Below are 24,200 nucleotides of genomic sequence, written 5' to 3'. Positions count from 1 at the left end.
TAGCCGCTTTACTAAGACTTCGGTATCCCAAGATAAGACCATTCAGTTGCTAGAATAAGGTAATAAACTTTCCTCATATAAATGACTTTTCTTTAATGAAACCACTGCTTTCCAAAAGGTTTTCAGCAAAGTCACTTAAAATGACTTAAATTTGAAGGTGTACTACCTTTTACTCATTCCATCTGTCAGGTTTACTAACTGGCGGATTGCATTGGGGAAGGGACAAAACCTAACGGCATTCCTTTTATTTTTCAGGTAATTTTTACTGCAAGCTTCATTTTGCACAATGTAAAACAAAGAATACGCACAGAAAGAAGAAAGTGGAAATAAAGGTATATATATATTTCTACTAAAGTATGACAGAGAGTAGGAAGTTTACAAAGAGACAAATTCCAGCTCATTGGAAGTGATACATAAAAGGGAAACCATCTATGTTATTCTAACAGAGACTCCTTTGTATTTGAACTTCATGGGGGTGTTCACTGGATATCCAAAATGTTGTCTCGCTTAGCAGAATTGAACTGATACATTCAGAAATGTTTTTGTTCAGTCTGTGGGCCACCCTAGCTTTAAAACATTTATATCAAGGTATGTCTTTGTGCCACATGCAGAAAAGGAGGAGCTGAAATATGTAAGAATTGCAAATGATTGTTCTTGGGACTTCAAAGCACCAATGAGATTTCTGATGGTTCCATTATTTTAACAAGCCCAACTACATTATTTTCCTAGCCTAATCATATCAAATACATTCTAATGTCTTTTCAATTTTGACTGGAAAATATGGTGCATATGATGATAAGCAAGGAAGAAACTAACCACAATTACATGTTTTCTTTCCCTGGGCTGCCATTTTTCTGTTTATCAAGATGAGAAAGTATTAAAAATCCTTTGCATTCGCATTCTATCTTTCTTGCAGCCTCCTTAAGGCTTTTTATTAGTTTTTGAAAGGAGACATGAGGGAAAAGAGATAAGACATGACCTTTATGTCTACCTTGATTCTGAAAATTGATATCTGTTTATAACTTGAACTCAATGGAAAATATTCCCTTACTTATTTTGGAGTTAGTTGGCCATCAGGGTAATGTTTTTCTAAGTTGAAGCACTGACATAAAGTAAATTGTATTTTGGAGATTACCCAAAACTTCTTGCAAAGAAATATTTTGCAATCTAGAGCAGGGGTGTCAAACTCAAGGCCCGTGGGCCAGATCCAGCAAAAGGGGTGCTTAGATCTGGCACGCAGGGCCACCCTGGAAACAGCAAAGGACTGGCCCACGGTACCTCTGCCAGCGAAAATGGAGCTCGGGAGGGCCATGTTCCATTTTCGCTGGCAAACTGTTGCAGGAGGCCATTGCAGGCAAAAATGGTCGTCCCGAGTTCCATTTTCATTGGCAGAAGGTTTCAGGAGCTCCGTTTTCATTGGCAGAGGGTTGCAGGAGCTCCATTTTCACTGGGAAAGGATTGCAGGAGGCCATTGCAGACGAAACACACAGGGTTGCAGGAGAGGATTGCAGAGGGACAGTGAGGCTCCTTTGGAGGACAAGGGTTTGGCGCTCTCCCTGGTCTTGCCTTCCTCCTCTGGAGACAATGATGCCCCCAGGCCCGCCCACTACAAGTGCCCCCAACACGAGTGATGTCAAGCTGGCCATGCCCATCCAGATCCCCAAGATCAAACACAACCCTGATGTGGCCCTCAATGAAATTGAGTTTGACACCTCTGATCTAGAGAGTCTCTGAATCATGGCAGGACACAAATGTAGACAATAAATAAATGGGTTTTTTTAATATTTGAAATATTGAAGATGAGCATCCTGTTAATTTATTTCTCTTTAAAGGAGGAAGCAGGATTTCAGAGGCATCAAGAACCCATGTGTGAAGAAACTAGCTCAGAAAGTGCTTTTGCTACTAGTAGCAGTTCAGAAGACCAGTCGCCAGGTATCCTGCCTTCATTCTTTGGGAAAACTCTATGCTGGCCTCTTAAGGTGACCAGGGATCTGCTTGACCTTCCAAGACGCCTCTCTAACTGGATGCATGGTTTCCTGCACGCAACCAGACTTCATTTCAGGGACAATGCATACAACTATATCTACTTGTATGAACTCCTAAGCTTTAGCATGCCATTCTTTTTTGTGCTTCAGGAGTTACTTGGCAATTTTTACGGGGAAGTGGAGTTGTCATATGAGGATATGCTTGAATCGGTGAAGAAATTTTTCAAGCTTTAAAATTCTTCTGAATCTTGGTTGTGCCTTTCAGATTTCCAAAACAAACAGCTTTGGGGTTTTGCACAAATATAAATATTTCAATTCAGTAGGTGCTTTAAATGAGCCCAGAGCTCCATGGTGCAATTGTAAAATCATTCATTTATTATTATGATGATTATTGGATCATGAATGTTAGTGTCCGAATTCATTTCTCAACCATGGAGACGCTATGAAGGATAGTTTTATAGATTTTTTTAAAAAAATTACGTGACGGATCTATTTCTAGTTAAAAAACAGATATTCCTCTATGTTTACATTTTGATATTCTTATTTTAATGACTGTGAAAGGAAGAACTTTCATACATAGGGCAATAGTAAATTTTTACTATGTGGAGTTTTTTTTTGAAAACTGAATGTGGCACATACTTTTTCTACTTTTGCTTTATCTATGGGGCTACTGTCTGCATCAGGTTTTTTTAAAAAGTTGAAATGTATACTTAGCCCATAATAGTTGTCTTGACGTCTCTTTGACAGACCCTTTGTGAACACTGGGCATTTTCTGTAATATTTATGAATTAATTCAAAGAGTAAATATTAGACAATTAATTAAAATAAACCAAAGTACAACAATAGCCTATATTTATTTTTTCTCAAATCAAGGGGCAATTTTGTTAATTTATATTAGAGTTGATCTAGAGCTGATATGGAAGGTAAGATGTATCTATGTTAGAATACTTTTTCTTCAGTCAATCTTTTCAAAGTTGTAAAGATCAGAATAGTATAAAAATGGAATAATTTGAAAAAGAGGGAGAATTTTTCAGTTTCTGTTATTGACTTCATAGAACTTTTTGACACCATAGAGTCTCATAGAAATTAGGATATGGCTGAGAATTATATTCACTTGATATAAAAGCCACATTTGACTGAAAGAGAAAAGGTATAGGGCCTTAAATTTATTTTGCCATTATAGAAGATTTATCCACATATCTGTGGATAAATTTAAGATATAAATAATTAATAGGATCCTTTTAGTTGACTGTCTTATTGCCCTAATTTATCTTTGAAGAATACGTGCTTCTTCAAAGTTTTGGGAAATAGCTGTAAAAATAAAGTCCAATTATGAGGCTTGTACACTCTTTAAAAAGTTCAGATGATCATAGCTGTTGGCTCCTGAAATTAAAACCAATTTGACTTTTGGCTGATAGAAAAACAGCTCACCTGGAATATATCTCTGGTTCTCTATACCCATCCTGCAGCTATTCAATTACATAAATATTATTTGTATAATGTAATCTTAATTTACCATTAAACAGAATAAAAACAACTTCATAAAACCCATCAATAAAGATTTAATTTAGAGCTAGCCTGTTAAAGGATTAACTGGTACATTGGAATTATTCTTAAATATACATGCTGTTCTATTTTCACCTTTAGTCTCATGGATTCCTACTTGGAAAATTGTCCTATTTGTTTCATTGGAATGGAGAGATGTAGTGTTAAGCACAGTACATGACAATAATCTTTAATTAAATGAACAATGATGATGAAAAGAGGCTTTTAAAATTATTTTTAAAAGAGGGCTAATATTTGCTCTGTTAATGATTTGCTTGCATATAAGAATTTTAGGTGGTCCAATTCAAATGCTGTGATATTGTGAACCCTCTGAAATAGTAAAGGGATTTGTGTGACACCCCTCCATGAATAAAACCAATGAGTTCCTCCTCGCTATTAATAGTAATTGTGCCATTAGGTACACAGAAAGCCAGAACCCACTGAGAATTCAGTTCTACTGCTAGCTTGTCTAGGCACAATGGTGCTTTTAGGTGCTCAATTCCTAAGAAGCATGCCCGAATGTGCATCATCTGACAGATGAGACCATGGAGCAAGGGACTAGATCCAGGGAAGAACAGGGTGGAAAAAGGAGCTAAATTATCAGAAGCCAGTGTGGACTGTGGAAACTCAGAGTACTGCTGTACCAATAAACAAGGCTTCTTTTAACAATGGAAAGGCTTGTTGGATCTCCATCCTCTATCCCTTGGACCTGGGATCAAGGCTTTCTGGTCACCTCTCTTCTGCAGTGATGAGCAGCAGAGGTAGGGAAGCTGTAAACAGTATTTCCTACTCTCGCATGACTAGTTTCTTGAGACTACTCTACTATCCCCTCTTGCCATACAATTGTACTGCCTATGGTGTGGCCACTGATTTGCCCAGGCAGAGTAAGATGGTATTTGACAACAATTCAGGTTTGTCTGGGATTACAAATTTGAGTCTTAGTCTGTCTCAACATACCAGCAGCTGCATTACTGAATTCCCTTTTCCCCTGATTGCCATGTTTTTCTTGATATTCTTCAAGAAGAGAGCAGCCTACCATATAGGCCACTTACTGAGGCACCCTATGTTTCCAAAGCGAAAGGCCACTTACTGAGGCACCCTATGTTTCCAAAGTGCTCTCCTGCAAGACCAATTTTCTGGGACCTTCATCTTGCCCACCATGGCTTTGAGCCTGGCTCTGGGCAAGCCTGCCTTTTTCCTCCCAGTTAGTAAAATCAAGGCTCCCCACTCCTCACCCCTAATCTGCCTATCTGAGCATGATCTTCCTGCCTTGCCTTTCTGCTTGGCTTTCCTCTTCTCCCCAGTCATGTTTCCCCAGCTGTCTGTATATTATTTCTCCTCCTGCCCTTGAAAATTTGCAGCCCTCCCATTTATCAATTTATGATGGGCAAGCTCTAAACGTGTGAACCCACCCTTCCCCATCCCCCATAAAAACCTCTGTAGTTATTTCAAGGTCTCCCTAGCACATAGTTTCTGCTTATGCAACAGTTTTCGGTGTCCACCCCCCCACCCCATGCCTTTTTCAGAGTTTCCAATTCTAAGAAGATGTAAGAGAAGGGAAATTTGATCTAGCAGCATCTTGTGCTGGCTAATGGATACAACTCTGCAGTCCATATCACAAGTTGAACCTGAATAAAATTTAGCTCTCTGCTATGAATTATTTTAGGGCAACTTCAAGGGTGAAGAAGTAAGAGAACACAAATACGTTTTGCACTGCTTGCTTCAGTGTATCTTACATTGAAAAAAAAATAATTTCAACCTTATTAAATTATGTTCATATTTTATTTGCCTATAATTTGACTTGTTAGTTGCACAATCATTAATTACCCTGTTTCCCCCAAAATAAGACATCCCCTGATAATAAGCCCAATCGGGCTTTTTAGCGCATGGCAGTAAGGCCAAACTCTTATTTCAGGGTTCAAAAAAATATAAGACAGGGTCTTATTTTCGGGGAAACATGGTCTTACAACTTCAACTGATTTGTGTATCAAAAATTTATCACAAATGAAACTCTTCAAACACTTCCGGTATTATCTAATAGTCTGAATGCAATGCATAGAAAAGGAGGGTCCATTTATATTATTTGAAGCCACTGATAATCATTACACAATACAGTTTTGTTTATCCAGTTGTTTATCTCACTCCAAGGGGGACTTATTATCCAACCATTTCCGAAGGTGTGTTTGATCACTGTAAAAAGGCCAGAATTTTCTTTTGAGTTATGTCCAGTCACATGTACACAAATAACTATGTTCTATTTGGCTACGGTATTTTGTTACTTCCTTGTCCTTTGCACATTAAATGAAGGTTTCTTAGAAAAGCTTTAGAGGTGGCTTTGGGGTTAAAAAAGAAGATGTGACCAATATATTGTACATGTAAATCCAAATTCAGTCTCAGATAAATGCAGAATCATTTATTTTGGCTTAGTCATATTCGAAATCGATCGTTTGAAGTCCGTTGCCATTTCACAGTCTTTGATAGCTACTATTATTTGATACTTGAAATTTAATAAATGTGGTTATTTAATATTTTTGGCTGATCAGAAAGAAGAATTACTGTTCATTTGTTCTATTTTACGGTATCAGTGCAATGTATCTAGTGCTATGTAACCAAAGATTTACAGTTAGCTTGTTCTGACTACTTTCTTTTTCCAATATTTTACATTGTCTTTAGTTCATTTCAACATTCCAGTGCTACAGCCCCTCACTGGCTGAACCATTTCTGGTGTAAGATTATTATTGTCTATGCTTCCTTTTTTTCCATGTTGCGATGAATGCCTAATACTCCCTACTAGCGTTTAAACATACTAGAGGTGTATGTGTGTGTGTGTGTGTGTTTGTGTGTGTGTGCGCGCGTGCTAAATACAAAATAAGAATCTGCATGGTCACTTACCCTGATTTGTAGCTGACAGTCAAAACTTCTGGCTTGCTTCTTTCCAAGTGTTTCCTCTCTGCATTGTAGCTCTTATCTTTGCACGCGTTCCAAACTTATTTTTTAAAAAGAAATTATTCAAATTAAATCATAAGGCATTTCTATGAGGTTTTTAATTCCTTCTTTGCAATAATTAAAGTTTTGCTCAGGCACCTGCATCTCCTTAAACTGTAGCTGTTGGTCTAGTAAATATTAGGGGATCAGGGGAATGGCCTTTTAGTTTTACAAATCACTTTAGCAATAACTATATAGAAAGTAATCTTAAAACATGAATCCCTGATTGTTTCTTAACATTCAATTGGTACAAATACAAAGATTTAAGTAAAGTCCGGAAACTGAAAGACACAGATTTCATTCCTTAAGGGATTTTAATGCATTTATCTGAAACGCAGATTCATGTTGCTGTGACATCAGCATAATTTACATATTTTGCAAGCTTTTGCTTGTAAATGTAAAGGCCCTGAAGGACAAAACAGACAGAACAGTCTCCTCTCCTCCCACTCCCATGTATTCCTCCTCCCAAACTTGTTTCATCTTCTTTTCACTAAGATTCTTAGTCTAAGAATTGAGAACGCTATTATGAAACGTATTTTAAACACCAAATACAGTACTTAGGGTGGTATATTACTTTACTTTTTTTCAAAATGGTCTCTCAGAACATTGAAACAGAAAGACGTTCTATGCAGAATTATTATCATTCCTATCCTGAGGAGAAACTGTATTTGCAATGTGTGTTTTCCCTCTAGGAGACAAGGCTATTTTCATAAGAAAAGGTAGAAGAATTCTGCCCTTTGCTAGTGGGTTCTCTTGTTTATAATTGGCTTTTTTCTGTCCTTCTGCCAGCCTTATTAAGTCTGAAAGGATGGATCAGAGCTGGATAATTTACACCAGGTTTATTTTAATTATTGGTAGTTGAGAGTAGAAATAGGAATTTCTCTGCTTGTTCAGGGGGAGAATAATTCTAAATATTCTGGAATTGGAAGGAATCAGTCTGATTTTATGATTCATAAAAGTAATGGATAGTACTTTACTTTACTTTATTCAAATTTCTATACCGCCCTTCTCCTTTCGGACTCAGAGCGGTGAACAGCCAAGATAAAAACATCTATACAAAACATCACAGTTAAAAATAAAGTTAAAATAATTTATAAATTTGGCCCATAATTTAAAACTTGTCAATTAAAATCAATATTAAAATTTTAAAACTAACCCTAAAATCAAGACAGACCGGCTACAACAAAGAAGCTAAGAAAAAGAGCACTGCAGTTGACTTAGTTGATACTTTCTGAATAGAAATTCCCAAACTCAATCATATGCTATTAAAATTCTTACTCATCCAACTATGTTTCATGTTCCTATTACCCAAAGTAACAAAATGATTTTAGTCTCTTAAGTATGCTAAACAAAATCCGTTTTTCTTGGCTTCAGAATTTTTAGAAATTTATATCATTCTTCCTGCTTACTTTGATGCTGCAGAACAATATTCAACTTGGATTTTGTTAAAAATGTACAGTTTTGCTGGTTTTTAATGATCAATTTCTGCTTAATGTTTTGTAACGAATCGGGAATTACCCAAAGTTTAGCACATAGAGAAACCATAATTCTGTTCTTAAATATGCTGACCCTCAGTCTTCTACGAGTTATACTGGTTGCTTTAGTTCCCACTTTGAAGGATTTAGGGACTCCGCAGCATGTTAAAAAAAAGATACTTTTAAAAAATAACAGTGAAGGCTTTTAAATAGGATCTGAGAAAGATTCTTCTTTTCGATTCCCAAAGGAAAGATTAGGAAAGGATGCAGATGTGCCCTAACAGAATGGTAGTCTTTTTTTTTTTTTTTTTTTTTGCTGTGATTAACAAAAATTCTCTGCATGTTTGGGGTACGGGGGACATCTGAATGAAAATTTTCTCTTTGCTTTACTTATTTCTATTGCAGATCTACTCATCTCTTAAACAATACCAGTGGGAATTCTCTTCCTCTACTCCTTGTCACTTAAAATGTTTCTGGAACTTAATTAAGCATTTTTGTTAGAGTGTTCTTTTTTTTAAAAAAAATGTATATAAAAATTTCACATGGAAATTTGTATTTTGCACAGATTTAATGTTTAACTTTCTAATGTGACTGTTAAGAAATAAATTCAGTTCTCCTAAATACAGTTGCATCTTTTCTTCCTTTTTAACAAACTGCATTGGAGACAGACAGTTTCACCTTTGCTGATTTTCTGGTTTTGGTACAATGCTTCTTACACTCGTGGGCGTGGGCTTTCTTATTATGCTCCTGAAAGACATTTAAAATGTTGCCAAATGACTACAAAATACAGGCAGTCCTCGACTTAAAACAGCTCATTTAGTGACCGTTCAAAGTTACAACGGTACTGAAAAATGTGACTTATGAGCATTTTTCATAGTTACGACCTTTGCAGCATACCCATGATGATGTGATCAAAATTCAGATGCTTGGCAACTGTTTCATATTTATGACCCTTGCTGCATCCGAGGGTCATGCGTCTTTCTGACAAAGTCAGTGGGGAAGGCTGATTCACTTAACAATCAGGTTACTAATTTATCAACTGTAGTGATTCACTTAACAACGGTGGCAAGAAAAATCGGGCAAAACTCACTTAACAAATGTCTCATTTAACAACACAAATGTTGGGCTCAATTGTGGTCGTAAGTCGAAGACTACCTGTATGTGCTACAAAAATTTTGCAACCACTAGATGGCAGAAAGAAGCCACAAAACCCTGCCATCTGGTGGGTGTGCTGATATTTGCAGACCTTGTTGTTGTATGAGTAGTAACATTTTACAATGTTGTGCTCAAACCTATCCTATGGCACTTTCTTCCTAATCTGGAAATGGAAGCCTTTAGTGTAATTATAGAATATACTCTGACAAATTTTAGCAGATTCTCATCTGAATCTTGAGAAATTGTGGCTTTGGTAACATTTCTAACTTTTCACTTTCACTAAATGGATCTCTTTTTCCTTTATTCAAAATAAAGTTTTTTTAAAAAAAATAGATCATGAAAGCTTCAGACTGCCATGTTTAGCTATGAGAGAATTTGATTAGTTTCAATTGCAACTATAAGCACTAATAAAGTTTTTACTGTGTTTAAGAAGCAGAAAATGTGTTTGAGAAACTAAGGCTCAAAGGGCTCAGATTCTCATGATCAATTAAGCAAATGACCCACAATTCAGAAATCTAGTCTTCTGACTGTAGAACTAAAACAAAGGAGAATTTGGGTATCAGGTTTTCATAATTTTAGTCAACATGATGCTAAAGGCACTTCTGTATTTCAAACCTGTAGCACAGCAGTGTGAAACTTGATTTCATTGAGGGCCACATCAGGGTTGTGTTTGACCTTGGGGGGGCTGGGGGTGTGTGGCCAGGGTGGGCGTGGCCAGATCAACATCACTCATGTCGGGGTGTAGGTGGTGGCCCAAGCACTCTGCCAGTGAAAACGGGTTCCCGAGCTCTGTTTTCAGCTGCGACAGCCTCCTCCAACCCTCAGCAAAAACAGAGTTTGGGAGGGCAGCACGCAACCTTCCCGAGCTCCATTTTCTCTGGCAGAAGCACCGTGGGCCAGTCCTTCGCTGTTTCCAGGGTAGCCCTACAGGCCAGATCTAAGCACCCCGCAGACCAAATTCGGCCCACAGGCCTTGAGTTTAACACCCCTGCTGTAGTCCAAACATAACAGTCCCTTTCTGCCAGAAAGAAGTGCTGAGATTTCTTAGCCAATCATTGCTCAGATAATCACTAGTAATTGAGTGTCTCATTTTCACATCAGCCAACAAAGTAAAAGAAATTAGACTAAGAGTGTCTTATCTTCCCCAAACTTTATTTTGAGAAGCAAAATGGGTGACCAGAGCATTCCTTTGTCTACAAAACGGTAATGTTGAGGAAAGTTAAACATTAAGCTTACAGGAGCTGCTCGTCCCTTTGAGTAAGTTCATCATGATCCCTGATTCATTCTAGGGGAGGAAGGGAACCTGCCATCTCTTGCCCTGCACTTACTGACTTACTAAAGTACTTAAAACAGTGCCCATATAACAGTATTAATTAGAAGAGCTCCAGTTTCGTACAGTACTTACTCAGAGATCTTCCTTGTTTGTTCAAACCTTTCAATAGCCTAAAAGTGTGTAGAGGTTCTCAGTCATCCAGGTCATGGTTGTCCCAAAGGTGCTTTTTCTGGAGGCAACTGGACTTTCTTGCTTTTTTCTTTTGAAGACTTTCTTGTTTTTTTCTTTCAATAAGCCTCCATTCCCAGGACTCTGCAGGACTACAAAGCTTTGCTAGGTGCAGTGCCAGCCCTTTTATTTGAATCAGCTGTGCAAGGGCAACACAGAGTGGTTAAACATCTGGAGAACTTTAACTTTTTTTAATGTAATCAATTTTTTGTCAAAACATTCATAAGTTTTTATCTCTTAGGTATTGTTTTTCCTGAATTAGACCACACTGTAGAGAAAATAATTCCGGTGTATATTGGATTTCTTTCCACAATGACTTTATTTCCCCTTTTTCCAACCCAACCTTAACATCTCCACCCTTAAACCTTTGGTTATATAAACATACAACCATATTTTGCCTTGGATTGTCGGAAGTGACTTACAATTTGGGAAGGATTCTCTTTATATTTTAACAATAAACTGCTAGTATGTTCAATTGGGATATCTACCATTAGTGGTAATACTGTTAAATGTTGCAAATCCCTATTTATTACTGTATTTATATCCTGCTATTTGGTGTCTGAAAGAGCCAGAAAGGTGATCTTAATAGTTTATCATGAAACATTAAAATAACAACTTCTTGACCTAAAGTAATAATTGCCTGTTATATTTGATTTGATAAAAGTTATTCTAACAAGCACTTTCTATTACATTTGTATTATTCTGCAGCCTGTATTTATTATTTGAGAACCATATAATGTTGTTCATTTTCTCTCTCAGCAGGCCAGTTTGAGAATATTATTTAGAACACCCCAAACTTCTTGAGTCTCATATTTTATTTTTTAACAAAAGGTGGTTCTAACACACTTCCAAATCATATAAGAGTTAACAGGTAGTCCTTGACTTATAACAGTTCATTTAGTGACCTTTCAAAGCTGCAACGGCACTGAAAAAAGTGACTTATGACCATTTTTCACACTTACAACCATTGCAGCTTGCCCATGGTCATGTGATCAAAATTCGGACAACTTGACAACTGACTCATAATTATGACCGTTGCAGTGTCCTGGGGTGATATAATCACCTTTTGCGTCCTTCTTACAAGCAAAGTCAATGAGGAAGCCAGATTGACTTAACAACTGGGACAAGAAAGGTCATAAAATAGGGCAAAATTCACCCAACAAATGTTTCACAGAAATATTGGGCTCAATTGTAGTCATACGTTGAGGACTATTTATATTTCTAATAGCACACTTTTAATTCTCACACACATTTTAGATGTTCCTATATTTTTGTATTCAGCGAGTTCTGCCTTCTAGCGTGTTGTAAGGGGGTAGGAGGGGGTGATCTTGGCTAACTAATTAAGTTTAAATACTATCAAATGGGCTTTATCTTGATGAATATTTCTCTGCAAGGTTTTGATGTGCTAACATATGTTTTACAGTCTGTGATTCTTAACAGATGAAAGTACCGTATGTCATGTTACTGCCATTTGTATTGTTCACAAAGAAGCTAAGACTGAGATTCTCCCCTGGGCTGATTACATGGAATACTGTACATGAGATAGAGCTTATTGCAAAATGTTTTTCAACATTCCAGCCAATGTCTTTTCTAGGATCAGACTAAAGTTGCATTTAATGGAAGACAACATTAACTTTTGATTAGCATTCTTCAAACCTGGTGACCTCCAGATTTGTTGGAGCTAGAAGGTCCATAATTCTTATCCAATGTATGGGATGGTTGCTTTAGTTGCATCAAACATCAAAATAGATTTAATTAATGTGTGAAGCATATCTGTTCCTACCCACCTGAGGTAACCAGATTTTCTGCAATATGAAAAGGCCCCAGTATACTATACTGATCAAATTTTCAGTCATAACAGATATCTGGGTCACATTTTCAAGGGACAGTTTTTCCTGAATTTATATCAACTTGCTGAGGAGACTAGAGTTTGTAAGACATGCCAAATAGTTTTTTGATAGGCCACTGCTACATGGCACCAATTGAGGGTATTTCATATCATGAGCCACGGTGGTGCAGTGGTTAGAGTTCAATACTGCAGGCTGCTGACTGCTGGCTGCCTGCAATTTGGCAGTTGAAATCTCACTAGCTCAATGTTGACTCCGCCTTTCATCCTTCCAAGATGAGTAAAATGGGGACCCAAATTGTTGGGGGCAATATGCTGACTCTGTAAACCGCTCTGTAAACCGCTTAGAGGGAACTCCTCTTTCCATTTTTGCACGACAGGCCAATATTATAGAGCAAACATGCCTGCCTGGCAAATATGGGCTGGCAGCCTATACTGGTTTGGGTAAATTACTGATTTGGGTATGCATTTTGGGACATACTTTAAAAACAATATGAAAGCATATGATGTAGAGAACTAGAATTCTAGCAAAAGTATAAGTCTCTGAGAGAAATCAAATGAAAATTAGATTCAATGTCCTTTCTGCATTTATCACAATGTGCCCAGTTTATAGTAGTTTCCAGCTAACTATAGTAGTGAAAAGCTAACTAAAGGCATTTATCTTTATAACGTATTTATCAAGATATTTAAAACATGTGTTGCTAGAGGTCCGAAGCTATTATATTCTTTGATCCCACTGCCATGTTACTTGAATTCTGCTGCAGAGAGTTCTAGCTAGACATCCCCATTATGTTGGGCTAGTGGTTGTGTCACCAAGTTGTCATAGACTTAAAGAAAATTCTGCTGGAATGAGATTTCTCCATCAGAATTTTGACTGAAAGAAGAAAGAAGGCCAAGCATTATTTGGATGATTTTTATTATATTATCCATTAGCATATATTCGCATGTTCTTGCTAAAGTGAAGAATATAGTTCTACCAGTATGTATTTTACAACTGAATTTTCTACATAAATCTAACAGATAAGATCTAAGAAGGCAAGCATAAGATCATATATATATATGTCTGGAAAGTAATGACACATTTCTAAAATGTGAACTTTTAGGGGAAAAAAACCAAGTTATTTTTAGTAGACAAATTAGATTTTGCCATTCTTATATGCAAGATTAAATGGTTGTTCACAATCGTGTATGCGGGGAACTCATCCCAAAATGTTCATAGAGAAAAGAATGAAAATCATATGCTAAAGATTCAAAAAGGAGCAAGAAGATACCTCTATCAGGTGAGCTTTTTAAGGGAAAGGAGGCAACTCCATTTCTGGCCATTTGAGGGAGGGAGCAAGGGAAGAAAAACAGCATTGTATTTTTAGAAAACTTGCAATTAGTTGAAGTAGAATCTTGAGAATTGTATATTCTGTTGTAAAAATATGAGTTACGTTTGGATACAGAGTACAAGCTGGAGAACATCAAGATAAAACCAACAGTATGCAAATAATGTTGCCCACACCTTGTTAATAACATGATCTTTGAATAGCATGGTAGGACAGGATTTTACAGCAGCCTATGGATACTAATTCACTACTTGCATAAACATTTCTAAAGTTAAAAAACCAAATTTTATATTTGTTTGAAGTAAAAAAAAAAACAAAGCAGATGCTTCTGCAGCACTATTGCTAGCTTGGAACCATTTCAAATGCAGTTAAAGACAAGCATTAAGTAAGCATGCAGTTTAGCTTCTACAAATTACGAAGCAAGGAGAAGGGCAATGTCTAACTACAAGAAGACATGCAGAAACTATCCCAAAAGTTTTTCTAAAGAGATGTCAGAGATGCACTTGAGAGAAGAAACCAAAGCTACACAAACCAAAGCTACACAAACCAACTAGTCTTCCATGTTAGCTGTTTCCATGGCTGCTAATTTAGCCCTGGATAAGAGCTTGGGCTGCTTTGGAATTTCAATTTCCAGAGTCCACAACTTACTTAATTTGTTGTTTAAAATACCAGCAGATGATCATAACATCTTTAATTACGGGCATTGAGATCTTTATGGCATGTCTCACATTTCAAGGTTACTTCTACCCAAATTACACAATAGGAAATGAAGCCAGGCTCCAGAACAAAAGCATGATGATAGATAATTTCTTTCATTAAAAAAAGAAAGGAAATTGTGTTAGGAATGCAGAAGAAAAATACTTATGGAAATAAACAGTATCTGGCCTCTTTTAAAATTCTGTAAATGAAACGGTGTGACTAAGGCTGGAAGAAAGATAATACCTCAAGTGGTAGGTGTATCAAAACTGTGCGTTTTGAAGGAATTCAATTTCATGTTAGCTTACATGGAAATACAGTAATTGGTGATTGATCAACATACAATCCTTTCTTTTTGAGTTGTCCAGCCAAAAATTTCTTGTTTTTATTCAACAATATGGGATCTCCAAAGGATGAGTCAAAAGAGAAAGATTATGGAAAATGTCACAACTGCATTTTAGGAATTGTATATCTGACCCAAATGTGGGAGGTGGAGATATATTGTCATTATGCTGGTTGCTCATAATCAGATATATTATATTTATCTTGGTTGGTTGGTTGGTTTCAGATACAACTTTGATATTTAATAGGAAAATTGACTAAATCCATTTCAATATTATTTTCTTTCAAAGGTATATGCACGCATGTGATTTATAGACCCATATTTTAAATATTAGTGCTAAGTTAGAGATGAAAAAAGGAGTGCCTGACTGAGTGTGTTTTTGGAATGTTTAATTCCACAAGAATTAAACCCAATTCTTTACAACCTGTTTATATTTTCCAGGACCAATTAAACATTTCTCCCACAAATTATTGGCTATTCTTAATGTAGTAGGTTCATTGACCAGAAAGTGAAAGGAAATTGATAATTTGTAGAGTAAATTAACTCCTTTATAGATAATGGATGCTTTGAATAAATGGCTGAATACTTTAAATATTCAGCAGAACCAAACTTGTTTTCATCATTGTTGACGTTAATTTCCACTGGCAGATAAGTCCTAAGAATTTTAGGTGTGGCATTCCTTTCTCCATCTAGGCATTTTTTGCCTTAGCCTTTCATTTTTGCTTGTTCAATGAGCAGATTGTGAAGTGAATCACACGCATACATGTATAATTTGAAATATTCTTTTCAGCAGTTGGATGTAAGGAGGACCAGTGCCTATTGTCTAGCTAGATTTATTTTGGTTGCAGCAAAAATATAGTTAATAATTAAGCCCAAGTACTGGAAATGTTTAGAAGTTGGCTGCAAGGCAATGTTCACAGAAACCCAACAGCTACTTTGTCACTGCTTCGTTTCAATTCCAAGAAAGCTGAAAGATTTCTTGGCTTGCCAAATACCTTCTTTGGATTCTCTAGTTCTCTTTGCAATGTTAATTGAGCAGAATGGGCTATGCAATTTTAAAAAATAATTTGCTTCTTAATGCATGAGAAGATTGATCAGATGGATGAATGTACATTCAGACAGACAGGGCTGTTCATAGCAATGACTCTGGACAGTTTATAAATAATTAAAAACAAGAAACAAGAACATTAAAGAGCCAATAATCCACATAACCAAAGTCCAGGATCAAGAAAAATAACTCCAAATTTACCAGAGCAATAAAATCAATCAGCCAACTCATAGCAAAGCTCATTTAACAATCCAAATGCCTGGGGAAACAGCCAGGTTTTAATTTCCTTTATGAGCGTTAATAGGGTTAGGGCCATCTGGATTTCTGGAGGGAGGCTGCACTCTGGAGCAGGCACCACCACAGGGAAGGCACGACTCCTACTCCAGCAAGATGACATTGACAGAAGTCATCTGGAGCATGCTGTCCCTGACAAATCTGATGAAGTTTTCCACAAAAAATGGAGACAAATAGCCTGGCTGGCCACATGCCACAAAGGGCTTTGATAGCTAATAACCATTTCCTGAATCTCACCCAGAGGCTCCCTGTGGAGCCAGTTGTCTCACAGAGAAGAGTCTTTCTGGTATCCCTTTTCCAGATTTAAGGTATCACCAGGTGACAAGGGTTGGAACATTCAAGAGAGCAGACCTGCAATCTGTTTTTAGTTTCAGAGTAGATTTTGGCTAAAGAAAATGTAAAAAAAGGAATTTTTAGAACATGTACCAATGTTCTCCAATGTGTGGAATTCAATCCTCCTAATGCTTAAGTCACTTGTGGGATTGGCTTCTTTCATGGCATTGTGTTCTACTAGGAGAGTTTGGGTGATGCGAATGGACAACAGCGAGAGAGAGAGAGAGAGAGAGAAGAGAGAGAGGGAGGGAGGGAGAGAGAGAGAGAGAGAGAGAGAGAGAGAGATCAGGAACTTTTCCTCATCAATCATTCTTCATGCAGATTTTGAGGAATTTCTGGGTGTGAGGACATTGTGCCCCTGGAGGCTGTTTCAGATAACTTATGCATTTTGATGTCAGTAGAATGTGATTTCCCCCTCAAAATCTCTTTATTTCTCTCTGGTCTCTCCTCTACATTAGAAATGGCTTGCAAATTTGGGGGAATATAGCACCTTAATCTCTGCAATCCTTCACAGTACTAAAATGCCTTTATAGGAGATTCATGAAGTTAAGTTCTGGTGAAGTAAAATATAAACATCACTTTTTGATCAGAATAATATATAGGGTATGTTTTAATGTTTCCAAGTACAGTCTTCTGTATAAGGAAATGCTTTGCTATGATTTGTTACGGGTGGATATGCTTGGGTTTTATTTAACTACACAAAGAAGATTTGTGTATTAGCAACAGAAATACAGTGGTGCTCCAATGAACCTCTTTAGGGTAAACTGAGTTCAAAACACTCAAGGTGTACAGACACCACATTCCCTTTGACACTCAATTATACACAAACCATTACATTCTGTCATCCCACACCCAGCCTCATAAGCCTGCTGCAACTAATGTTGTTAGTCAGAAAATTGCACAGATTCAGAGTTTCCTTTTTTTAAAAAAAAGAAAGAATAAAGAATATTCAAGCAATAGAGAATATGGAAGACTAAGACAGTCACAAGCAGAAGAATATGATACTTAGTCAACCCATCCCTCACTTCCCAAATTAAATTATATAAATGAACAGGACAATTGCATAATGAACACCTAGCTTGAGGCACCCAAATGGCATCTCAAAGTTAGCGAACCACAAAAATCTACTTATATTCTCTTTGCTAGTCATAATGACTTACAGAAATCTAAACTGCCTACAGCATTTGAATTAGTGTTTTGGGTTTGCTTTGATATAGAATGAGGGTCATTAGAAAAGGTGGTAATGGAGCTCTTTTAAATTAATGACAAAGGAATGTGCCTAAGCAATAACAAAGCGGAGGAAGGAAACTTTCTTCCTCATAAAGCATAGAAAGACAGAGGGCTGGAAATAAGGAAGGTGATGTGCTTACTGTGCATCACAGGACTTCCTTCCTGCTCACCAGATACTCAATCACCCTCTCCCTCCCTCCCTCCCTCCCTCCCTCCCTCCCTCCCTCCCTCCCTTCCTTCCTTCCTTCCTTCCTTCCTTCCTTCCTTCCTTCCTTCCTTCCTTCCTTCCATTGTTTGGCTTAATTTTGGAAGATTGTTTCCCAAATATCTTTCTTTCTGTATTTCCATAATATCTAATGCAGGGGTGGGTTCTACTTACCTTTAGTACTGGTTCGCAACGGGATCGTGCGCGTGCGCATGCACAGATAGCCTATGATGACATCCGGGGCAGTGGGCAGAGCCTCCCACCAGTTTTACTACCGGTTCTTGTGAACTGGTCCGAACTGGGGGCAACTCACCACTGATCTAATGTCTTCATATTGATGTAGTTTTTGAACGGTGGGGCTCTCTGGAAGAGTATGGGTAAACATACTGTTCGGTAGTTTGGTGTGATTTCTTTTGCCTCTGTACAATATTAAGCAAAAATTATTCTTTAAATAATCTTTGTCCTTTAATATTTCTGCAGGATATTATGAGTTCAACCCTTAGCCTGACATCCAAAAAAGCTTCCAGGGTTGAAACCGATTACTACCGGAAATCCCAAGGCTGTAGACTAAATTGGAAGTTGAGAAAAATATCCCAGGAGAAAACAGTGATGTAATATGCCCAGATTATAGCTAAAAACTTGTATCAAGAAAGTGAACAGAAGCTGAAGTTGACTTGTTGAAGTCTGCACTTATGTGATCTCCAGGCATAATTAGTCAAATTCCCATTGTTCTAGGAAGCTTTCTGCAGGCTGGTTGCCTCCCAATGTGGGCTTAATTACCTCACACAATTCATACTTGGCCTGTCTGGGAATTCTGGTGTGTGAAGTTCCACACCCTTAGTAAGACACAAAGTTGGGGGAAGCTATTATGCTCTATTTATATGCATATGTGCTGATGTATACATGTGTGTGTGAGAGAGAGACAAATTATGACTCATAGATATATATATATATTTTTGCCGTTAATGCAATGTCTGGAATAAGGGATGAGTAGGAAAGATTGTGACTCAGAAGCTTTCAGCCCAACTGATGTATAATATGTTTTTTTTTATTAAGCAAGGCTGCATAAAATTTATTCAATTTGTAGTAATTATTCATTCTTTGTAAAGTAATAAATTATTTCCTGAGTTTCTATCTTGCTGTGACCAAGATGTTCACAGCTTTATGCTTTCTGTCTCCTTAAGGAATCATCCTCTCTAATTTATTTATAATTCTTATTAGGGCTCCTGATATTCCTTTCTATAGGCAATAAAGCCTATTTAAAGTTTCTAGCAAAAAACCTCATCTCATTTTATAATACTTCTGCTGTCTGGAACTACACAGTGTATATTTTCTGGGGAAAATATACACTTTTTCTAGATTTGGTAAAATATAAAATGTGTAGGGGGGGTGGTTGTTGTCCTTTCCAAAACTGTTGGCATCAAAAGGCATTATGTCACAAATAATCTGATGTAGTGATGTGGACCTGAGCTGAGCCAGAAGTATCAGTCGGATTTGCTGCTTGAGTACCATCCCCCCTGCCATTCAGTGGCATTCCTGCCAGGCTATTTAAGCTGATTTCTGGTGGGGGAGATCCCCAGCCAGTAGTGTTGGGGACATCAATCTACCTTCCCAGAGCAAGGGGTCTAGAATGATCCAGAAGGTCATAGCTACCATGACAGATGTGAATCAAGGATCCAGAACACATTAAAGGCCATATACTAAATCTAGTTTTCAGCTCAGGGCGGAGAAAATGTGATTTAAAAGAGAAGGCATTGAACTTTGTCCCTCATCATGGACAGATAATTCTTTGCAACATCCCCTCCACAGAGAGGAAGGATCTATTAGACTGAGTCCTTCTACTGCAGGTATCTAATAGATCCTGTGGGTTTTCAGATGGCTGTTGGGGAGTTTCATGAGGATCTGGTAGGCAGTTTGGCTGACACTCTCTGGAATAAAGAATAATCCAGGGAGTGGGCCAGATTGTACCAGAATAGTATATTGAAATGGAGGGTAATGCAGCAGTGTCGGAGAAACATAGACCACTGTTGGAAAAAGATTTATCTTGAGTCTGAGTCACATTCAAACTTACAGAGTGGATAGGCAAAAATAAATATTTTGTGGTCCTTATTATATTGGCTGAATGCCACTCAATGGTCCTTTTTAAGAAACTTGCTTCCTTTTAGGAAAAGTAGCTTGCTTCCTTTTAGGAAAAGTTGCTTTAAAAAGATCATTGGCTGAATGCCATCCAACTATCCTTTTTAAGAAACCTGCTTCCTTTTAGAGGGAAAAATTGCTCACATTTAAATGGCATAAAACATTATTGCAGCCTTTGGCCAACAAAACAAATTCAAGAGCAGTTGGACAATATAAACAGAAATAATTGGGGCCACATCTTTGAAGTAATCTGGGCCTGTGAGTAATTTTGAGTCTGTGAGTCTAAGGAAGTGGAAACTTCCTGAGACTCACTGGAGGAATACAATGTAATTCCACCATTTTTGAGAGGGGATTCCTGCTCTTATAGCTGGTTAAGACCTCCCATGAGATGGCAGGAGACTGCAAGAGAACAATAATCAACACTTGTGGAGTGAGGAAGAGCTTCTGTGATCTCTAAAGAAGGCTGTAATGTGTCCCATATTTAAAAAGCCTTTGCTCAGTCCAACTGTTTTACATAACTTTAATATCATGGTCTAAACAGAATGCAATTAAACTAACCCTGCACAAACTGGTCTCAGTACATCTGGAGGCACCACAAGAAAGTCTCATATGAAAAACAATAATGTCCCATCAAAGTTCCATTAATCAAACTTTTGGAGGGGAAGAAAAGAAAACGAGCTTAGTGATGAAGCTGGTAAAATGTCAGTTCTGGGCTGCATAAACAGAGGGATAGAATCAAGATCACGTGAAGTGTTAATACCACTTTATAATGCCTTGGTAAGGCCACACTTGGAATATTGCATCCAGTTTTGGTCGCCATGATGTAAAACTCTAGAAAGAGTGCAGAGAAGAGCAACAAAGATGATTTGGGGACTGGAGCAGTGGTGGGGTTCAAGTAATTTAACAACCAGTTCCTTCCCCAAATGATTTCTTTCAACAACCAGTTCACCAAAGAGCTCAGAAAGTTAACAACCGGTTCTCTCGAAGTGGTGCGAACTGGCTGAATCCCACCACTGGACTGGAGGCTAAAACATATGAAGAACAGTTGCAGGAACTGGGTATATCTAGCTTAATGAAAAGAAGGACCAGAGGTGACATGATAGCAATGTTCCAAAATCTCAGGGGCTGCCACAAAGAAGAGGGAGTCAAGCTATTCTCCAAAGCACCTGAGGGTAGAACAAGAAGCAATGGGGGGAAACTAAAGGAGAGAAGCAACCTAGAACTAAGGAAAAATTTCCTGATAGTCAGAACAATTAATCAGTGGATCAACTTGCCTCTAGAAGTTGTGGATGCTCCAACACTGGAAGTTTTAAAGAAGATATTGGATAACCATTTGTCTGAAGTGGTGTAGGGTTTCCTGCCTAGGCAGGAGGTTGGACTAGAAGATCTCCAAGGTCCCTTCCAACTCTGTTATTCTGTTATTCTATTCTTCAGGAAACCAGTACAAAGGCAATGAGCTTTGTCTTCTCCTGCTAAAAGTCTGTAGAGATTCTCAGTTATCCAGGTCATGTCCCAAAGAAGAAAGTCTCCTGTTACTGTTCTCAGACAATTGACAGTCAGGGGATGTTGAATCTGAACATTTCCTTATGAACATCCATCATGAATAGCTAATCCTCCAAGAATTTGTCTAATGAATTAAAACTATATTGTGGCAATGAATTCTATGTGATAAGAACTTTATTTCACTACTGTAGTGTTATAGACTGGGTCAATCAAGTTATACTGGGTAAGAAAAGGAGCAAGGCTGAGTGATTGGTTGACTGAATGATTGATTGCATTATGCTTCACTTGATACTCTCTATCTTGACTTTCTTGTTATTCAACTAAAACACTTCCAACCATGTTATAATCTTTGTATGGGAATAATTCCAATCCTCTTCCTCCTTCTCCTCCCATCATTTCAGCTGCTTTTCCTACATTTCCAGCAGTCTGAATGTATCCTCGATCAATGACAGAATGTTGCAGTACATTAGCTACACATATAATTTGGAACTTTTTGTGACTTCGTTTTATTCGTTTATTTTTCTTAAATTAAGGACACAGGCTTTTTACATTCAGTTTTGTGCATCTTCAAATTCATGAACTCTGCCACATATGCTCCATATTATGGAGCTTTTATTATGATACTATGATGCTCAGAGATATGAGTTTGTAATGCTTTAATATGCTTCCCAGACCAATTAGACGATGTTAAGTACATTTGGGGGCCAATGAATAAATGAAGCTGAAGTGCACCAGTAACATTTAAATGAATCCATTGATGATGAGAACATCTTAATTGTTTCTGGTTTACAATCATGCCACTTTACTGCTTGGCAATGGTGCTAAAGGTGTGTAATCGTTATTGGAGGAGAGAAAGCTATTGCTTTCTTGAAAAGCCCTTCTGTTGCTGCTCAGTATTGGTTTTTGACTTTCAGGTTTAGGATGTTTCCCCCAACCCCTGTCTTTTTTATTTTTAAGGGGAGTAACATAAAAATGCCAGTTGTTTAGGATCTTCTTACCTGCTGTCTTTTTCAGTACTTGCAACAAAGAGGCTGTGTGAGGTTACTGAAAATAAAGCTAGGATAACTGGACTAGAGTTTGTTGTGATCACAGCCTGTCCGTCAATAGAAGCTGGTCATCAGCATTAGGGAAGAACAATTGCAAGGACAAACTATGGTCACAGACCAGCCCGGATCTGGAGGATGACTGCACTTCTTCATAGGTGGCCTTGTCACAAATTTCTTTTGGGAGCTGAGCATCTTTTTCCAAACCAAATTATCATGTGCCAGCTGAAAGAAAGGCACTCACAAAAGGTACAAAGAAAGCACCAATAATGATATGCTTAAATGGTCACTCAGAATTGTTCCACATATGAGCTCTGTCAAACTCTAACAGCCTGTTGCTTTTCTGCTCTTTGATGTATGGATTATGTGTTCTGATACAAAACCAAGCACTTTAAAGCTTTCAGACCAGGGGTGAAATCCAGAAGATCTGACAGGTTATGGAGAACCATAGCGGAAATTTTGAGTAGTTTGGAGAACCGGCAAATACCACCTCTGGCTGACCCCAGAGGAATGGAGATTTTGCAATATCCTTCCCCCAGGAGTGGGAAGGGAATGGGATTTTTCAGTATCCTTCCCCTGGAGTGGGGTGGGAATGGAGATTTTGCAGTATCCTTCCCCTGCCACGCCCACCAAGCCACGCCCACAGAACCGATAGTAAAAAAAGTTGAATTTCACTACAGTTTCAGACCTCTAAAGCATTACCGAAGATGTTCTTAGTAAGGTGAGACTTTCAGCATGTTGCATCTCGCTCGGCTGATCTTGGAGAACTTTTTGATTGTGCTCACTGCTACAGTGATACGCTATATGTGAGCTAACATCTCCCAAACTGTTTCAGTTTTAATCTATCTGAAAGTAAAAAAGGGCTCGAGTTTAGGAAAATCTAGAAGAAGACAGTATTATTTGGATTAAAGTCTTCGAAGTAATAGATATTGTCAGGAGTGTCCACAGAGTGTGGTTAAAAGAAAAAGTCAAAATGGTGGCCATAATGGCACCGTTGAGACTCTGCCTGTTTTGTTATTTATGTCACACATAATAGACAGAGCTTTGATTGCACCATTGTAGTCAGTCATCTTAATTTTTTTAACCATACCCTAAGGACATTCCTTGATATAATAAGCCAGATGTTAGATTTAACTACAAGTAAATGTTTTTTAAAAGCTGAAAAGTAATCTTTGATCCATACATAACAATCCTCTAACTAAACACTGTAACTCTGTGTGGTATCTGGCAGCCCAACGCTCAGCTTCAGATGCCTGTAATTATGGGAAAGGAAGTCCCTGAATCGCAACCCCAGATGAGATCATGTCCCACTAGTGTTGTTGTGTGAGTGAGCCAAAGATGAAATGCCTCCTTCCTCCTGTGAGAAGCCCCAGCATTAAACCTGAACGTTTGCTTTAAGCTCTTTCAGCCTTCTTCATTTTAGAGAACTCCCAGATAGAAAAGAGAACTATTAAAAAGTAAAAACAACAACCAGAAAAATATATTTGCAGATGAGAAGGAATTTGGGTTTTTTTAACCAAACCAACCTACCTGGGAGACAGAGATGAGG

General features: G+C 37.8%; 1 protein-coding gene and 1 long non-coding RNA gene across 7 annotated transcripts in view; one reads left to right on the top strand and one right to left on the bottom strand.

Moving 5' to 3' along the window:
- LOC148116488 (uncharacterized) overlaps positions 1 to 6,772 on the bottom strand; it is a 36,687-nt gene extending 29,915 nt beyond the window's left edge. The window contains exon 1 of the long non-coding RNA XR_015729890.1: positions 6,423 to 6,772. This is a non-coding gene — a long non-coding RNA (uncharacterized LOC148116488). The remainder of the gene's footprint in view (positions 1 to 6,422) is intronic.
- MICAL2 (microtubule associated monooxygenase, calponin and LIM domain containing 2) overlaps positions 1 to 8,611 on the top strand; it is a 78,291-nt gene extending 69,680 nt beyond the window's left edge. For 3 of the 6 annotated variants that reach the window (XM_087878689.1, XM_034417101.3, XM_087878683.1), the window contains 4 exons: positions 256 to 332; positions 1,833 to 1,932; positions 6,204 to 6,256; positions 8,396 to 8,611. In XM_087878689.1, the coding sequence (XP_087734815.1) occupies positions 256 to 332; positions 1,833 to 1,932; positions 6,204 to 6,244 (218 nt within the window). In that variant the 3' untranslated portion in view covers positions 6,245 to 6,256; positions 8,396 to 8,611. Of the gene's footprint in view, positions 1 to 255; positions 333 to 1,832; positions 2,829 to 6,203; positions 6,257 to 8,395 lie in introns of those variants that run through there. The other 3 variants (XM_087878692.1, XM_087878676.1, XM_087878696.1) reach the window with 1 other exon arrangement.
- Positions 8,612 to 24,200: the final 15,589 nt, after the last annotated feature.

This window comes from Pantherophis guttatus, chromosome 1 (genome assembly GCF_059756535.1).
Source record: "Pantherophis guttatus breed Tessera chromosome 1, ASM5975653v1, whole genome shotgun sequence".
NCBI classification, from domain to species: Eukaryota; Metazoa; Chordata; class Lepidosauria; order Squamata; family Colubridae; genus Pantherophis; species Pantherophis guttatus.
Note: the sequence above shows the minus strand (reverse complement) of the source record. Positions and strands in the feature narration are given on the sequence as shown.